Source organism: Phascolarctos cinereus, unplaced genomic scaffold (assembly GCF_003287225.1).
Source record: "Phascolarctos cinereus isolate Bilbo 61053 unplaced genomic scaffold, phaCin_HiC Scaffold_4;HRSCAF=312, whole genome shotgun sequence".
Taxonomy (NCBI): Eukaryota; Metazoa; Chordata; class Mammalia; order Diprotodontia; family Phascolarctidae; genus Phascolarctos; species Phascolarctos cinereus.
In genome coordinates this window covers 671218817-671236655 of record NW_027555847.1, presented here as the reverse complement: position 1 = coordinate 671236655, position 17839 = coordinate 671218817, and the positions used below count along the sequence as shown (strand labels likewise).

General features: G+C 42.4%; 1 protein-coding gene across 1 annotated transcript in view; it reads right to left on the bottom strand.

Moving 5' to 3' along the window:
* Positions 1–17839, bottom strand: part of SIN3B (SIN3 transcription regulator family member B) — a 66278-nt gene that overhangs the window by 34072 nt on the left and 14367 nt on the right. Inside the window, 4 exon segments of the mRNA XM_020969281.2 lie at positions 169–252; positions 254–292; positions 6751–6894; positions 8793–8993. Coding sequence (XP_020824940.1) covers positions 169–252; positions 254–292; positions 6751–6894; positions 8793–8993 — 468 coding nt within the window.

The window sequence follows — 17839 nt, the reverse complement described above, 5'->3', positions numbered from 1 at the left end:
CATTTCCAAGAAAGGAGAACTTAAATCTCAAAACTTACAGGTTAACCCTATCACCCAAATAAATCCTTTCTAAAAGAAAATTAGGAGTAGATCGTCACAGCGCTGACTTGTTTCCTTAAGCTAATCCCAGGCTGGTTCTAATCTGCCTTCCTTACTGTGGATAGTTACCTTGGCTGGGCCAGTGACAGGACGAAGGAGCAGAGGCCTAGACCGCTTTTTGCTGTGTTCCAGATTCTTTTCATGATCACTTTTTCTGAACACTGTTCATTTCACATGGTCCATTTCCTGTAAACTAAAGGAAACAAACATGATTTCTGATTAGCGTAAAGGACTGTGGCTGTACCACTTTGATGCTCACAGGACACTAGGCAAATCCATCCCTTCAACCACCGCTTATTAAGCCCTTGGTACGCTGTAGGTACTAGGTACTAAGAGCAACGCGAAAATTCAATAAGACAGAGCCCTGCCCTTCGGCGGTTCACAATCTATCTGGAGTATCTCACTTCTAGAATGTATTCCAAAACACAGAGAAATCTAAAACCACAGTACAGAATAAATCAACAGGAGCCCAAGAGAATGCTGTGCAAGGTCCAAGAAAGACTAACATATGCCTCAGCAGAGCCACAGAATCCTAATTTTCAATACATTCCGTAATGGTGGCACAAAAAAAAAGTAAAGCAAATCAGATACTTTGTAGGTGGTCCCTTTACACACTAAAAACATCTGGTTTAGTAGTTCTATTTCCCAGGCTCTAAAGTGAGGTTTAGAATAGTATCTGGGGATTCTTCAGTGTACACAGTATATTTTCCCAAGCCACCAAGTCTATTCATAATGAATGGCAAATAAAGGCAGATAGGTGGAACAGCTGAGAGAGTACTGGACTTGGGAGTCAGGAAGATGTGAATTCAAATCCTGCTTCAGACACTGAACCATCAGTGTGACCCTAGGTAAGGGCCTTATTAACCTCTCTCAGCCTCAATTTGCACACCTATAAAATGAGGAAGCTGCACCTGATGGCCCCTAAGGCTCTTTCCAGCTCTAAAACTATGCTTTTACAAACCAAAGTCCTAGTAGAATTTATAAAAGGGTCTATTTACAATGCCAAATCTATCATGGCTGCTCTTGACCACTATCCACTCAGGTAGGAAAGAGGGAGGAACAGCACAGAAGAGGGAGACGGGAACAACAAGAGGTCAATCCTGGCAGCTGTTTTTCTGACATTCTGGATGCTTCTCAGATTTGGTGACAGCTAAGCCACTGGTCTTTCAGTCATTCTAATGACCAAAAAACTCATCAATTCTATTTTCTCCTTGTTCGTCTGCAAATCATTTAGAGACTGTGCCTGAAAGTTGTATTTGTAATTATTATTATTCAACTGCACTTCTTTAGAAATCTGAGATTTCACCACTGTGTAGATATTCCTTCTACCAACAGTCGTCATGAGGTACTGAAGATCAAAAAAACTCCGCATGGGGCAGGTAAGCAGCTGGTCGGGAGCAAGAAGCCTCTGCAGGTGTCCCAGGGGGTCTCTCAATGCCCACTGCCACCGGGCCTGTTCTTAAAATGGGCCAACTTGATGAACCCTACTGGAAGCTCAACTCCAATAGCAAAGCCTTTAAGAACCAAGGTCATCTCCACAGCAGAGAAAAGTGCCAGAGGAAGACTTTGTTATGTAAATATTATGATTAGCTAATAATAACAGAATAGGGTATAAAGACTAGAACTATGATTTCACTGGTATAGGGATATCTCTGGTGAAGAAACTTCCTTCCACCAATACAGCATGACATCTTTATTCCTTTTGATCTTAAGAGAGGTACACAGAACAGTGAGAGAAAGAGGAGGTCACAAAGCCAGTATGTATTAAAGGGGGACTTGAATTCAGGTCTTACTGGCAGGATATACTCTCCACTATAGTACAATGCCAATAGTAACAATAACAACAATACCTTACATCAACATAACACTTTGCTTCCACTACATTGTTTGATCTAAATTGTAAGCCCTGCAAAGTTGACAGAGCTGGTAGTAGGATCCCATTTTACAAACAAATTAAAGTTCAAAAAGACTTGCCCAATGTCCTTAGTAAAAGGAAGACCGAGGACAGGAACCCTGAACATCTGTGTCCATTAGACCTTTCATTCTAGCACATTCTCTCTCAACATTTTAGACCTACTCAATTAACTTTAGTTTGGTAATAATAAACACATGATTTGTAAAGTGCTTTATACTTCACAAACACATTTTTGATGTAACGGCTCATCCAAACCTCACAACAAGCTTTTGAAATACAAAGGACAAGGATTATCAGCCCCATTCTACAGAGGAATTAATGTTTGCACCTTAATCAATACTTTGCATACACTTCAGTGAGACGACTAATACAAGCACCATCAACTTTGTCACTTAAGGTCACAAAGCTGGGAAACAGAAGCTGCCCCCGCATTTGAACCCAGGTCTTCCTCACTTAAAGGTTGGTATCTCTTCCATATGTGCCACTGTGTCTACACTAACAAAGCCCTAAAAGCTATTCTGAGGAGTCCAGATCTATGCCTTCATCAGCACTTACAGGTTGAGAGTGGCTTGAGAGGGATTAAGTGAATGGCAAAATCATGTGGCAAGACTTGAATTCAGGTCTTCTTGATTATTAATCCACTATGCCAGGCTGCCCCTCAGCACTAACAGAAAAGCCTCAGAATTTACCTTAGGCTTTTTTTTCCCCTTAGAGTTTTAATAAATGACCAGGAATTAATAAAACCACACACGACTGTGCCTTATTAAAGACAAACCTACTCTGCATCTAATAAAGTAGGATGTTTATAAACGGATTTTAACTAGAGAATGTAGCTGCTTAAAAGAACTCAAGGTAAAACTGCTGAAATGCAAATAATTACCCTTCAAAGATTTTTGTAATACAAATAAAAATCCCAGATTTAGTGGGTCTAGCTCAGAGGTTCTCCTCCAGGATACAAAAGAAACCGATTCTACTGAAATGTAGTTTTCAAAATATTAAACAAAAAAAGTTCAAGGGCCACTGTTAAGAGACCCTGTTAAAGGAATTAGGTAACTAAGTATGTAAGGGGAATCAAGGAGTAAGGGCTGTTGGAGACTGAGATTCTTCATCTTTCGGGTTTTTTTTTTTGTTTTTTGGTCAGTCAATATGCATTTTTAAAAAAATGTATTTACCACTATTTCAGGCCCTGTCTTTTGGATACAAAGAAAAAAACAAAAACAAACACATTTTAACGGGACACGTAAATAACTAGGTCTATGTAAGATCTATACAGCGTAAATGGAAGATAATTTCAGAGGCACAGCAGACAGGCCTATGGTTAGAGTAAGTTGGTGAAAGCCAGTCACATGTCTGGGACCTCTGGTGAGGCCACCATGCTGCTCACGTTCTTTGCTCCATCGTTCTTTCTGCTGGCAGCTTCGGCTCCCCTCTCCACAGAACCCATCATTCACTGCATACAACTACTGGTAAGCCTCTCCCTTACAAAGGAGGATTAAGCTCTTTTTATTTCTGTGATGCACCTACAGTTTAAGACAGCTATACCTAGTCAAGCAACCAGGAAAAACCAGAAGTAGCCCCTGGGATGGGACAGCAAGACTGAATTGCTATCTTTCTACATGAAAGAGTTGTCTGTCACATTCAAAAAGAGGCCCACTCATTGGCTTGTTTCCTCCAGCGGATAAAAGCAAACTAGATGGCACAGGATTTAGAACTAGAAAGGACTCGTAAAAGCATCTACTCCAACCACTGCATTTTATGAATGAGGAAACTGAGAGCCGGGGAGGTTACACTTGCCCAGGGTCACACAGCTAAGTAACAAAGGCAGAGATTTGCATGGAGGTTCACTGCAAATTCAATGCTCTTCCAATCATACCAACCTACCTCTCATGCTTGAGGTCAAGCTGGGAGGGAGGTTACATGGAGGCCAATTTTGGCTAAATACAAGAAGCCCCTCATCAGATCTGCTCAGAAAACAAACTGAGTGACCTGGCACAACAATGTTATGATGGGCAGGAAGCTGCACTTGGTGACCTCCTCTCAACTGACATTCCAGGACAGGTTTTCTCCAAATAAGTGACCTTGCAAGTGCTGCCTCAGCCAACGGATCAAGTCGCCCAACCTGGTAGGAGCTGTTCTTGGTGGTAACCCCACTACTACCAAGTCAAACTGCCAACTACTGGGTACCTAACTCATCAACCCTTAACACGCCCATGCGTCCTACAGCTTCCCACCCAAACCTTTGCTCCTGATGTTCAATTCATCCAAGAACTCTTCCCTGACAGCGTCATCCCCGCCCCCCTTAGAAATATTCTGTCCCTTTCAGCACCTTGAGCTGCTCTTTTACATCTATCATATTCTAATTAATATCATAGCCAAACATGTGTTATCTCTTCCATCAGACTGTAAGCTACTTGAGGGCAGGGGCTAGAGCTTCTTTCTTGTTGTATCCCAGGGCATGTGCTAGTACCCAACAGGATACACAGCAGGAGCTTACTGTAGATGACTGAATGAATGAAACTTCAGCCTCAGGCATGGATGCCTTTATATAATTTCCCATGTTTCACGTACGCATTAGAATTAATAATCTCCCACTCCCCAGCCCCCCACTGCTTCTCATATCCAATGAATCCCTCTCTACCATATCCATCTGCTCCTCTCTATTCACCCTGCACTCACCCCAGGACAGACCCTCATGATCATCTTCTGGACTACCATGACAGCCTCTTGGCAGAACAGAATCCTACATCCATTCTCCCTTTCTTTCAAGCTTCACACGCTGCTAAACCCATCTTCCTCAGGCAGAGATCTATGCCTGAAACACCCTTGATGCTTTCTACCTACTGTGTGTTTACTCATATTTCAAAACCTTTTGAGCTCAATTCAAATGGTGCCTCTGCTACAAAGCATTCCCTCCAACCAGTACTAACCTTGGACCTAACAAGATACTTTATGAACTTCTCCTATGAAAATAACACAGGCTAAATCTATGTTATCATACGACCCTGCTAGATTTGAAGCTCTACAAAGGCTAGGATTATATCTTATCTAACTTTATATACTCCCATGGCCCAGCACAGTGTTATACGCAGAAGGTGTATTAGCTGAATTTAATGTAAAATAGTCGATAAACATGGATACACGTAGGACTATAGGACATTTAAGCGAGACCCTTTGAAGTCATCTGGACCATCCCCCTTTTACAGATGAGGAAACTGAGGTCTAGAGTGGGAACATGATTTTCCCATGTCTCAACTTAAGTCCACACCTCAAACACAGATTCTCTTGACTCTAAGTCAAATGTTCTTTTTCACACAAGAACATAAGAGAACAGAACTGGGAAATGTCCTCAGCTCATCTAGCCCCTAGCCTCCTAATTCCTAGTAAGAAGGAGGAGGTACTCAAAGGAGGAGGTACTAAGATGGTGTTCCAAGACAAAAAAGGGCAGCAATGAATCTCCACCTTCCACATTCTGGCCTATGAAGCCCCACAAAGGCTACTTGCTTGTGAGGCTCACCAGAATCAGATTTCCCCTGGATAAGTATATCAAGAGGAGAAAGAAAGTACCCAGGAAGCTCCAATGTAGGTAGCCTCCAACTCATGGGCATCTGTTACAAAAAAAGGAGCCCACAGGAACTGCCCTACTTCTACTGCAGCTAACAGGTGTTAGCCCATTTCCCTTCCCCTACATCACTGCATCCTGTTACCTGAGATCCTTCAACTCTTATCCCCAAGCTCCTTAGCAGCAAGGGCAATAGGAGAGGGAGAAGAAAAATAAAAACCCCATTCACTGCTGTTCATTACCACCATTCCTCAATCCCACTTCTTCACTGTTCCAAATACCCTCAGTCCCAGCCCTCCCCACCTGCCACCCCCAGTGTTAGTGTCACTCCTCACTACAGTACCCATCCCCAACCTCCACGTGTCATCTCCCTTCTCCAAGGCCGTAGGAACCACCTCCAGAGGCTTAGGTGCACATGTCATTTTTTCCCATATTATAGATCAAGAAACTGAGACCCAGGGAGATTGTTAAATATTAATTTGTCCAAAGTCCTAAATCCAGTAAATGCCTGAGCTTCTGACTAGCACTCTATCCATGTATCTGATGAATATATGCTGAGGCCTAGGAAGGGTAGATGCTTGCCAGACATTCCAAGTTGGAACTCTGAATATGTTTTAAACACATGTTTAAATGGTGGTAATTTGCTTGCAAGCACTATCAGTATAATCCATCAGGCATATTACAGGTTAAATAGGTCTTGTGGTCTAACTTGGGAACCCAACCAACAAGTATAACATTGCTTCATGGGAAAATATATTTTGAGTTCCAACCAACTAACTTCTAAATGGATTTTGGCAATACAACTTCCATATACATTGGAGACTGCCCATATAATGAATTATTTTAGTGTTCTGTAAAATGATGTAAGAGGGAGCATTAGCTGTTATATACAGAACTCTTAAGTAGTAGAATCTCTACAGAAACCCCAAAGGAAAGACAGACAAAACCCCTGGCCTCCAGAAGCTCATAGGATGAGCCAGACAAATGCTGAAGACAGAAAAGAGACCATCACATGTACCAGGCCCTCTGGCTGCCAATGACAAGTCGTCATACTTCACATGTTTTGTAAAGTTTTCCAATGAGAAATGATCAAAATGAATCCATACAGGGCAGCATTGAACATTACACCAGCCAATGAGCTACCTGTGAGGCTAGTCCATCTCATCTCAGTACATACCAAAGATCTTTTAGCTTCTGGAAGGAACTGTCCAAACTCAGAAAGTAGATCCTCCTGTCCCCTGAAGAGATTAGCTACCTCAGTAAATACTTCCTCCTCTGACATGCCCCGGAAAGGGCGTCCTTTAGTGTTCAGCTGCTCCTTCTGTCAATTTACAGGGAAGGAAGTATGAATCATTAGTGATGATAAAAGTCATCCTATAACATTCAAGTGTCAAATTATGAAGAGAAAACCAAAAATCAGATCACTGACAGCTTGGCATGCAATGTGCAGCAATGCAGACATGACTGTGTGCCAGACTGGTGACAAACATTCCCTCCAGGGAAAAGGAGGAAAATTAGAAACCTGTTGCCTAGCAAACCTTCAGCGATCTCCAATAACCACACTCTTTTACTTCTTTCTCTGGGAAGGGAAAATGTGCATAGGACAAGGCTTAAATGACCAAAGGACCTGCCTGCAGGGTGGTGAGGAGGGCAGAGCAGGAAGCAGCAATTTAGCCCTCTCAGAAGCAAACACTTCTCAAGCTGTTACCAGAGAAACTACAAAGGAGTACAAGGGGAAAAAGCCACCGCTCCAACAAGGAGCAGCACAAAAAAGATCCCCAATAGTAAAGATGAGGACAACACTAAATCAATTTGTACAGGCCTCTGAGATTTGCCTCAAAATCCTGGAGGTGGATGGGATGGGAGTATACTGCCCACTTTTACAATGAGGAAAAGGAGGCTGTGAGAGGTAAAGTCACTTGCCCCTAGTCACAGAGGCAGGTCTGAGACAGGACTTAATGAGACAGGATTTAAACCTACTCCAAGTCAACCCACCACTTCCCACTGCCTCTCCAAAAACAAGATCCCTTTCAGTGACTTTTTACTAACTGTGGAAGGGGCTTCATGGATGACTGTTAACTCTAATAGGCTTAACCCTCCCATCAAGCAGAGCCTCCCCAACCTAACAGTTGGTTATGAAATCCTAACTCACTTTCTATCTCCATTACTTTTTTCCCCCTAAAAAATATAATTAGAAGATGTATCTGACCTTCCTCACCACCCTACCCCCACAGAAAGATTACTTAGTACATTTCAAAGGCACACAAATAAATTTGGGATTATATATCATTTGGACACAACTGCTGTCTTCCACAATTAGTTAAGGGTTTGGTGGCACTTCAAATGCAACTCTATTCCTCAGTTCCACTGCTGAATTTTCCTCATACAGCCAAATCTCAAGCTGATGATTGGCACACCAAGAAAAAGAAACTCAAGATTTATCGGTCTTAGTTGAAATGCCAAATAAGCTTGTATATTTTCAGCAGGTTTTATTGTTAAGACTTTATTGTTAATGACTCAGGTACATTATCTATCCATTAAGAAACAGCAAAACCCTCAGATTTCCCATGATTTTATCTTGAAATCGTATATGTTATTCTCGAGACTCTTCCACCCTCTATTTCACCTTCTTTGACAAATGGCCCTAGAACATCTGAACAGGAAGCAAGGCATGGTCCCACACATGGAAGGTACCTTAAGAGAAAGCCAAACCTTCCAATGGCTCTCCCTACAGCAGGATGTTCCATTGTTAGGACCATCTTAAAGATGGTTCCTCAGGAAATGAAGATGAAGGAAGGCAGGGACTTGGAGGAGAAACCTTAGTTATCTGAAATACAGCTAAAAGGTGGGATAGGAGTATATCTGGTGAGAAACGAGGAACTGGTCAGGCCATCTCTCCACATCCCCAGATAGTGCTGGTAAAAACAGCATACGCACTACATGAAAACAGTTCAGAACCGATAGGGGAAGCTTCCAGGCCACAAAGCCATGCTTGTTAATACATCTAGAAAACTCCTGAACCACTTATTCTGGGGCCTTGAGATCTTATCAACCACCTAAGAGCAAACCAGGCGCTGACGTCTGAGAGAGAGGTGACAGGAGGTCTACACCTCACATCAAGGGGCTTTCCTGAGTCATCCAATCTCTTTCATCTAACCTACACATAATGCTGGATAATACCACAAACACATTCCCTAAGCTGACTCCCAGCACTTTTACCTGGTAAGTGTGCAATATCTCCAAGAATGACCTGTAGATTTCTGGGTGGTCAAGAAAACGGGTTTTGATCTTATTCACATAGCTTATGGCGTTGTTGAATTCCACAGAATCAGATTCCAAGGGCCCCTGAGGTCTGTCTTCCTTATATGGCAGCTGCTGCTTATAATCATCTGCACAGTCATTGTGATGGTGGGAATTCTCCTGGAAATTTAACCAAAAGACATCATCAGCACATCAGGCCTGAGGATACAGGGAACTGATTTTAAAGAGACCTCAGAGTCACAGACATTCTCTCTCTCACACACACACACACACACACACACACACACACACACACACACACACACACACACTCTCTCTCTCTCTCTCTCTCTTATACATGCATACACGTGTGTATTACATATATGTATTATAGGGTTTTATATGGTTTTTGACCTAGAACTATGATGTTATCAGCGTAGGGAGTTTCACAGAAGAAAATTCCCTATACCAGTACCAATCAGCAACTACATTGCAACTTTAAGCTCTCTAAGAGGTGAAGTATCTAGGTTAAGGTCACACAGGCATTACGTCTCAAAGGTGGATTTGAATCCAAGGCTCTGAGACTGACTATCCGCTTCTCTGATTTCATTTACTAAAAGAGTTAAAACTTTTGCTCTGCAAGAGGAAAAAGTGAAGTAAAATGACCCAGAGAATGGTGGTCCAGAGAGGGTGATGGGTCTGCCCAATGCCACATCGCTATTTGATGGGAAAGCCACCATTAGAAGCCAATTTTCCCTAAAGCTTAGCCCAAAGAAAAGAACACAATGGGGAAGAAGCAGGTAGGGAAAATTGGTTCAAGAATAAAAATATTAAACAATCCATAAACAAGGTTAACTTATTAAGGTTAAATAAGAGTTGGCTAGGAAATAGTTGCCATACCTTTTTAAAGTAAAAATTAGATCTCCATCTCCATCAAATTACCAGGTACAATTTAAACATGGTTGTATTTGTGCTACCAAACTGTTAGACTACTCTGTCTTCCCTATATTTATCACCTGTGTGATCAGAGCAAATTGACTAATTTCTCATAGGCTGCTTCCTCATTTATAATATGGGGATAATGACACTTGAACAATTCTATTTCATGGGACTATTATGAGAAAAGTGTCTAAATGAAAACTATACATTAAAATAATTTAATTCCTAAACAAATTTTGTTAAAATATTTTATTTTAAAGCTTCAGAGAGCCATGAATTTATCAGACTGGACACCAGTTTCACAGATAAGGACCAACTCCTTCATGCCTTAGATGGTCTTCGTGAAATACTGTGGCTTAAAAAAAAAATCACTCTGTGGCCAAAATCCTGGTGACCATCACAGGACCACATATTAGAGCTGGAAGAGACCTTAAAGTTAAAGGTCACTAGTACAGAAGGAACTGAGGCATGCAGGTTTGACGGTTTGTCCAAGGTCATAGAGCTAACATCACATAAGAGAGTCTGCATAACCAAAGTCAGCCAACTTCATATAAAGTCTACGGTCAGGGGCAAATCACTTAACCCCAACTGCCTCACAAAAAAAAAAAAAGACTCGGCGCAAATAAAGTCTACTGTCAGGTTCTGCTTGAAGCTTTTCCAGCAAACTGTCAAAAGTTTTTATGCCCCTGATATCTCCACTAAGAACTCAATACCTTCTCCTTGCAATGCGGCACCAGAGCTATTGAGTGAAAGTGTCAAAATATTAAAAAGCTAGAAACAAAAAATGATGAGCCATGTTTGCACAGCAGCTACAAAGTCTCATACCCTGACCTTCCAAAGACTTATAAAAATAGAAAAAGCTAGCACTTTTATAGTGCTTTAAGATTCGCCAAGCATTTTTCAAATATTATCTCACTTTATCCTCACAACAACCCTGGAAGGTAGATGCTATCATCTGTCTCATTTTACAGATGTGGAAACTGAGGCAGGGGCTTAATAACTTGCCCAGGTCACACACCTAGTAAGTCTCTGAGGCTGGATTTGAACTCACTTCAGTATCTTTGCCAAGAAAACCCCAAATGGGGTCTTGAAGAGCCAGGAAGAGTCCAAGAGTTCCTCATCTGTAAATGGGAACTAGCCCCAATAAACATGAAAAACAGGATCTTACTTTCAGTAAATATGCAGAGCAAAGAGACTTCTGCAATGACATACAGAATGCATTATGTCGGTGTTTCTGCTGCTAACTAAACAGCTACACACACCACCCATGAGGCTGGTCTCCCAAAACAAGGTTTGAAAACACCAAAGTAATGTCTCTTTCCAAGTTATCAGGAAGAATGGTACTACTGTGCAGCAGGAAATGATGGAAAGGACGATGTCAAAGAAACCTGGGAAGACTACAATGAAGTGATACAAAAGGAAGTGAGCAAAAGCTAGAGAACAATTTGTACAAGAATAACAATATCGTAAAGACAAACAACTCTGACAGATTTCAGAACTCCAACCAGGCCAACTAAGATTCCAGGTGACTGATGAACTATGCTACCCACCTCCTGACCGAAGGTGATCGATTCAAGATGCAAAATGAGACATACACTTTTGTGTACGGACAATGTGGGAATTTGTTTTGACTAACTGTACATATTTGTTACAAGAGTCCTATTTCCCTTTTTTTTTCCTTTTTGGGGCAGGGAGAGAAAATTGCTTGTTAAATTGAAAAATAAAATTACTTTTAAAATTGAAAAACAAAAAAAAGAATAAAGTATTTTTTAATAGCCTGAAGAGGCAAAGAGTTTAAGAAAGAATGTGAAAGAAAAGGAAAGAAAGAAAAAGGAGCACAGTTCTTTGAAGTCAGGCAATACAACAGCTATGAGACTGGATGGAGCTGCACCCTTGGAAGAGGAGCCACTTTGTGCATACTTTGAAGGAATAATAGGGTGGACATAGAGTTGAGCCTAGAAAAGCAATACTGCTTGCATGGAGATGACAATGGCTGCTAAGGAGGAAGAGATTCCCCATCTGCTCAGGGCATTATCTCAGACATGGAGAGGTTCCCAAGACTTATCAAACCTGAGGACTACTATCCACTTCTGGTGACCAATGTATGGATAAACATATCCCCAGAAACTAGCAGAAACTAAAACTACCTCCACCAAGCTAGGCTTTGTTTTACATTATCAGCACAAAACAGAAGACCTTCAGGGTAAAGGTACTGTTTTTAATGCCATCATCAACTAAAGATAAGGGCTTCAGAAGTGAAAGGCAAATCTGGAATGTGAACAGCTGGTTAAGAAGATGGTAACTGAGGGGCCACTAGGTGGCGCAGCGGATAGAGCACTGGTCCTCATGAGGACCTGAATTCAGACACGTAACACTTACTAACTGTGTGACCCTGGGCATGTCACTTAACCCCATCCGCTACCTAGCAAAAAATGAATGAATGAATTAATTAATTAGTTGATTGGGGGAAAAAAAAGGTGGTAACTGAGAATGAGATTTGGATTTCTGGTCCAGGACTTAAGAATGATAGACCAACAAGTGATGGTAAAAAACAAAAATAAAACCTATCTGCCTAGAGACTTCCAAATCTTATCAAGAGAGTTTTAAATCAAGAGAGTGATATGTTGACATAAAATTGCCCATGTTAATCTGCCAGGTCAAAGGACAACAGGCATCACCCACTAAGTAGAATATAGGTATGAAGGACCAGAAGCGAGGCAGCAATAGCACACCTGTCTTCAGCTGCCTACACACACACACACACACACACACACACACACACACACACACACACACAGAGCACGGGCAACAAGGAAATACACTTGACTGCAAAGGTAACATTCAGAGAGACAAACATACACAGAAAGAAGTCAGCCCCAATACACTGGCCTCAGTCAAACGGCTCTACGCCAGTGCACGGAGGATGGACAAAAAGTGACGGGAAGCAGGGATCTCACCGCAAGGAACCAAAGCTGACCATAACTATCACTGAGGCCTGGTACAGCCCAGGACCGGAATCTGTCTCCGCAATGGCATGCCTCATTCAAAAGGTCCGAGACAGGTGAGAGAAGATGTGTGGGCAAGATCTGTGAGAAGCTCTCCACCGATACAGACCGGCAATGTGTCTAAGGATCAGGGAGAGTTATGCACTATAATTAACTGCCGAAATTTAGGAAAAAGAGGAGAAAACATGACACGATGGCAGGCAAAGGGATGTCATACTGTATCTGACCCTCTGGCCAGGAAAAGGCTACTAGGTGTAGTAACTGGATCGCAAGCAGAGCATGGACGAGGGATGCGAGAGCAGCGGTGAGGGACTTCAGTTACCCAGACCCCTGCCAAAGCTTTCTCTGTGACAAGAGCAGAGGAGCCAATCATTCGGGGGCCCCCAGGCTCCTGCCCTCACCCCACAGTTTCCAAGACTCCTTCATTCTTACCTCAACACACGTCTCCCATGTCCCCTTCCAGCCACTCACGAGGCAGCCTCATAACCTCTCCTCTGAACTGCTGCAATAGCTGACTGTGCTGTCTCCCCGCCTCCATCCTCTTCCCTTCTCTGAGGCATCCTCCACACAGCTGCCACAATAAATCTACTCATAAAGACAGGTCTCACCCCATTACTGCTCTGCTCAATAAACTGCCCTGGCTCCCCGTTACCACTAGGATTAAACAGAAACAGCTAGTTGGGCATTTAGGCCTTTCACAACGTGGCTCCAACTTGCCTTTCCAGCCTAATTAGACCTGACTCCCCATACCACACTGCAGCCTTCCTGCTGCTCTTCACACATGACCTTCCATGTCCCTATTGAATGGAATGTACCACCTCTCCCCAGCTTTGCCTCACAGAAATCCTGGTTTCTTTCTTTTTTTTAAATTTTTTTTATTTATTTTTTTTGCTAGGCAATGGGGTTAAGTGACCTGCCCAGGGTCACACAGCTAGTAAGTGTGATGTGTCTGAGGCCGCATTTGAACTCAGGTCCTTCTGAATCCAGGGCCAGTGCTCTATCCACTGCGCCACCTAGCTGCCCCCCTGGTTTCTTTCAAAGCTCAACTCAAATAACACTTCCACCTATACTAGGCCTTCAGCATGTCTCCTGATCCCTGAAATAGCTTTATACTCACTCTGTACATTCTTATGAGAGACAGAGAGCTGATCTCAAAGCCAGGAAGTCCGGGGTTCGAGTCTCACCTCTGATACAAACTTGCTACAAGACCCTGCTCTAGGCCAACTGTCTTAAGACTACAAGTCACAGTGAAGGTGCTGACCTGAAGAAGCAGAAGAGAGCACTTCCTCACACAGGAGATCCCTGCACCATGACATCACAGGCTCCGATCCAGTCTTTGGTCCTACACCTACGTGCACAGGTTGTCCCTCCAATAGAATCTAAGTTCTTTCAGGCCCTGTATCCCCAGTGCCAGCAGGACCTGGCAAACAGTAGGGGTTCACTGAGTACTTATTGTCTTGAGACACGGTGAGATCTGAGGTAAAGGAAAGATTGCCTAATAATTAGAAAACCATATTTCTAATTAAATATTTATAGTCATAATTATAATATTTAGAATTAAAGGTCAGTTGTTGGCTGCATTAGAGATGGAATTCTTTTATGATGTGGATCAGAATAGACCTCCACTGTAATGCAATCATCTACAATGAATGTCACCTTGTTTCAAAAAGTAGAGGTGGTTCTTCTCCAAGAGGAACTCCATACTGTGGGCCTGATTCCCACAAACAAGGAACTTATTGTTGGGGGGTAGGAATGTTAGGAATTTCGGGGGCAGGCAGGAAGGGGGAAGGAGAAGAGAGAGGCTAAAATGTGGTGAGGTTACATCTGGAGTGTTCTGCTTACACCAAGCATCACATCTTAGGAAGGACGTCGATAAGCCGGAGAATCTGTAAAGGAGGGACATGAGATGGGGACGTCCAGCTTAGACATGGGGGCAGGAGCTGTAAAAGTCAGCCTGAGATCAGACTTCGAGCATCTAAAAGACCATCATTTGGAAGAGTGATTTAAGATCTGGGTCTAAAAGGAAATAACTAGGACCAAAAGGGGAACTTTATACAGGGAGTCTTCAACCAAGGGTTGAGTAACAACTTGGCAGGCATGTCACAGATGGGATCCTTCTCCAATTCCTCTTCATTCTAGTGCTCTGTCTTGGTTAATTATTTCCTATTTATCCTGTACACAGCTTGCTTTGCACATGTTTGCTTTCATATTAGCTATTAGATTATAAACTCTTTGAGGGCTGAAATTGTCTTTTACCTCTTTTGTAACCCTTTGGTTAATACAGTGCTTGGCATATAGTAATCACTCAATAAATTTTTAATGACTGATTGGATGGCTGATCCTCTTAAAGGAATGAGTTAGTCTAGCTGTATCTCCTAACTCTGAAATTCTATGATTCAGGGGCAGCTAGGTGGCGCAGTGCACAGAGCACTGGCCCTGAAGTCAGGAGTACCTGAGTTCAAAGCCAGCCTCAGACCAAACACTTGACACTTACTAGCTGTGTGACCCTGGGCAAGTCACTTAACCCCAATTGCCTTAAAAAAAAAGAAAAAGAAAGAAATTCTATGATTCAGTCCTGGTAAACATTAGAGTTTGATCAAATACTACATAGGCTTCTTAAGCACAGAAGACCTAAGTTAGTTACACAAAAAGTTAAAAGTTTACCAAATAGTACACCCTATAGAATATGAAAACAAGGGCAAGGAACTGAAGAGGAACAGCAAAAAAAAAAAAAGAAAGAAAGAAAAGAAAAAGAAAACAGGTTGATGAGAAGGCAGACAATGGAATTCCATATTGTTTCTGTTTTCTACACCAAGGAGAATGCTCTTTGCACTAGGAAAGACAAAACAATAATGGTTAAGAAAAAGCTGAACTCCAAGATCAGTGAGATGAATTCAAGTCCCCAGCTGCATCCTGAACAACACCCCTGCATCGCAAAGAATGAGCAGGTATGATGGCTGAGCCCTTATTAGTGATCTGCAAAAAATAGAGAGAGAGAGAGGCTAGAGATGGGCAAATATTGGCCCCATTCCCAAAGGAGGGAAGAGAAGGGAGTTTCCAAGGTATAAGCCTGATTAAAATACTTTCTAAAATTCTACAATTACTAAGGGAATTATTTGGAGCCATTTAGAAGGGGAAGTAGGAAAATAGTGATCAAGAAGAAACAGCCTAACTTCATCAAGAACAGGTCCTGCCAGACTAAGCTTGTTCTGAGAGAAGACAAGATAGCTAGGCTAGTAAAAGAAGAGAATGCTGTATAAAGAGAAAATATCTCAATTTCCATCTGAATTGCAGCTGAAGCCCTCCATATGTGTGGCCTCCCCCACGAGAATATGAGCTTCTCAAGAGCAGGGGCTATGGTGCTTTTCTATTTGTATCCCTAGCACTCTGCACATAGTAAGTGTGCAATTTATTAACAATTTATGCCTTCCTTCAAATCCAGCAGAATGTTTTACAAAGGCTCTCATGCTATTCTGGTGGACAAGACAGAAATGAGTGCTAGGCAGTAATATAACCAAGTGGATTTGTAATTAGGTGTAGGCCCATCAGACCCCGAAGGAGTTGTTGTTCTTGTCCAGTTTGAAGTTAGGCCTGCAGTGAAGTGGTCCAAAAATCTGTCTCAGCTCTCCAGCTGAGTCACTCAGCTCTCAGCTCAGAGGCTTGACTGATGGCACAGATGGCACACGTATCAAATCTTCAAATGACATTACACAGAGCTGAAAGGGAAAGCTAACACACTAGATGACAGATAGGATCCAAAGAGCTCCTGACAGGCTCAGCTGACACACCAAGTCTAGTGAGATGAAATTTAATAGGAATAAATGTAAACTCTTACACTTAGGATCAAAAAATCAACTGTACAAGTATAAGGCCAGGAAAAGGGGACTCAATGACAATTCTTATAAAAAAAAGCTTTGAGTGGACTTGCAAACTCAACAAGAATCAAAAATGCTAAAACAATCTTTGTATCTACTAAAGACAGTGTTCAGAAAGAGAGGCAAGAGTCCTACTGTATTCTGCACTGGTCAGGCAATGTTCAGATCACCATTCAGGTCTGTGAGCTGACAAAACAGTGAATCCGGGATGGTGAAAAGACTGAAAGCAAGTCACATGAGAAGTAGCTGAAGAAAATGCAGATGTTCAGCTGGAGAGGAAGAAATATTAGGGAGACAGGTGAAGGGCTACTATATGGAAAAAGGACATGCTTTGCTCTGCTTGTCCCACAAAGAACTAGAAGCAGTGGAGGCAGATTTCAGTTCCACATAAAGAGAAAAAGCTTCCTACAAATAGAGCTTTCAAAGGGAAATAGGCCGCCTCAGCAAGCAGCAGGTTTCCCATTGCTGGACCTCTTCAAAGAGGGAGGGAGTCGATGACTCCTCACAGGTGTGCTACAGAGAGGATTCCAGGTGGAGGCTGGACTAGACAGATGCCTCCTGAGGTCCTTTCCAACTCCTGACATGCTATAATTTTCAGTAGGCCCGGCTAGAACTGAGTGTATTCACAGTCTATGGTCTGAGATCCCTGCTAGCTTTGACATTCTGTTCTGAGGTCACTTTCAGCTCAAACATACTTTCTCAAGAGGCAGTTGATGGCGTAGTGGATAGAGGTCTGGGCCTGGAATCAGGAAGACCTGAGCTCAAATCCTGCCTCAAATACTTACCAGCTATGTGCTCCCACACAAGTGACTTAACCATAGTCTGCCTGTTTCCTTTTCTGTAAAATGGATTAACAACAGCACCTACCTCGTAGGATAGGACTGTTGTGCGGATTCAAATGAGGTATCTTTAAGCACTTAGCATAATGCCTGGCACACAGCAGGCACTTAATGCTAATTCCCTCCCTCAAGAACCATCTTGACTACTACTTGTCTAGAAAGGAAAGCACCACATTAAAGGCTAGAGCTAACAAAGAAATAAAGAGAAAATTAGTGGAAGACTGTGTTAAGATTAAGCTACAGGAGGAATATAAACCTTTGTTCAGAAGCTACAAAATGGGGGCAGCTAGGTGGTGCCCTGAAGTCAGGAGGACCTGAGTTCAAATCTGGCCTCAGACCAAACACTTGACATGCACTAGCTGTGTGAC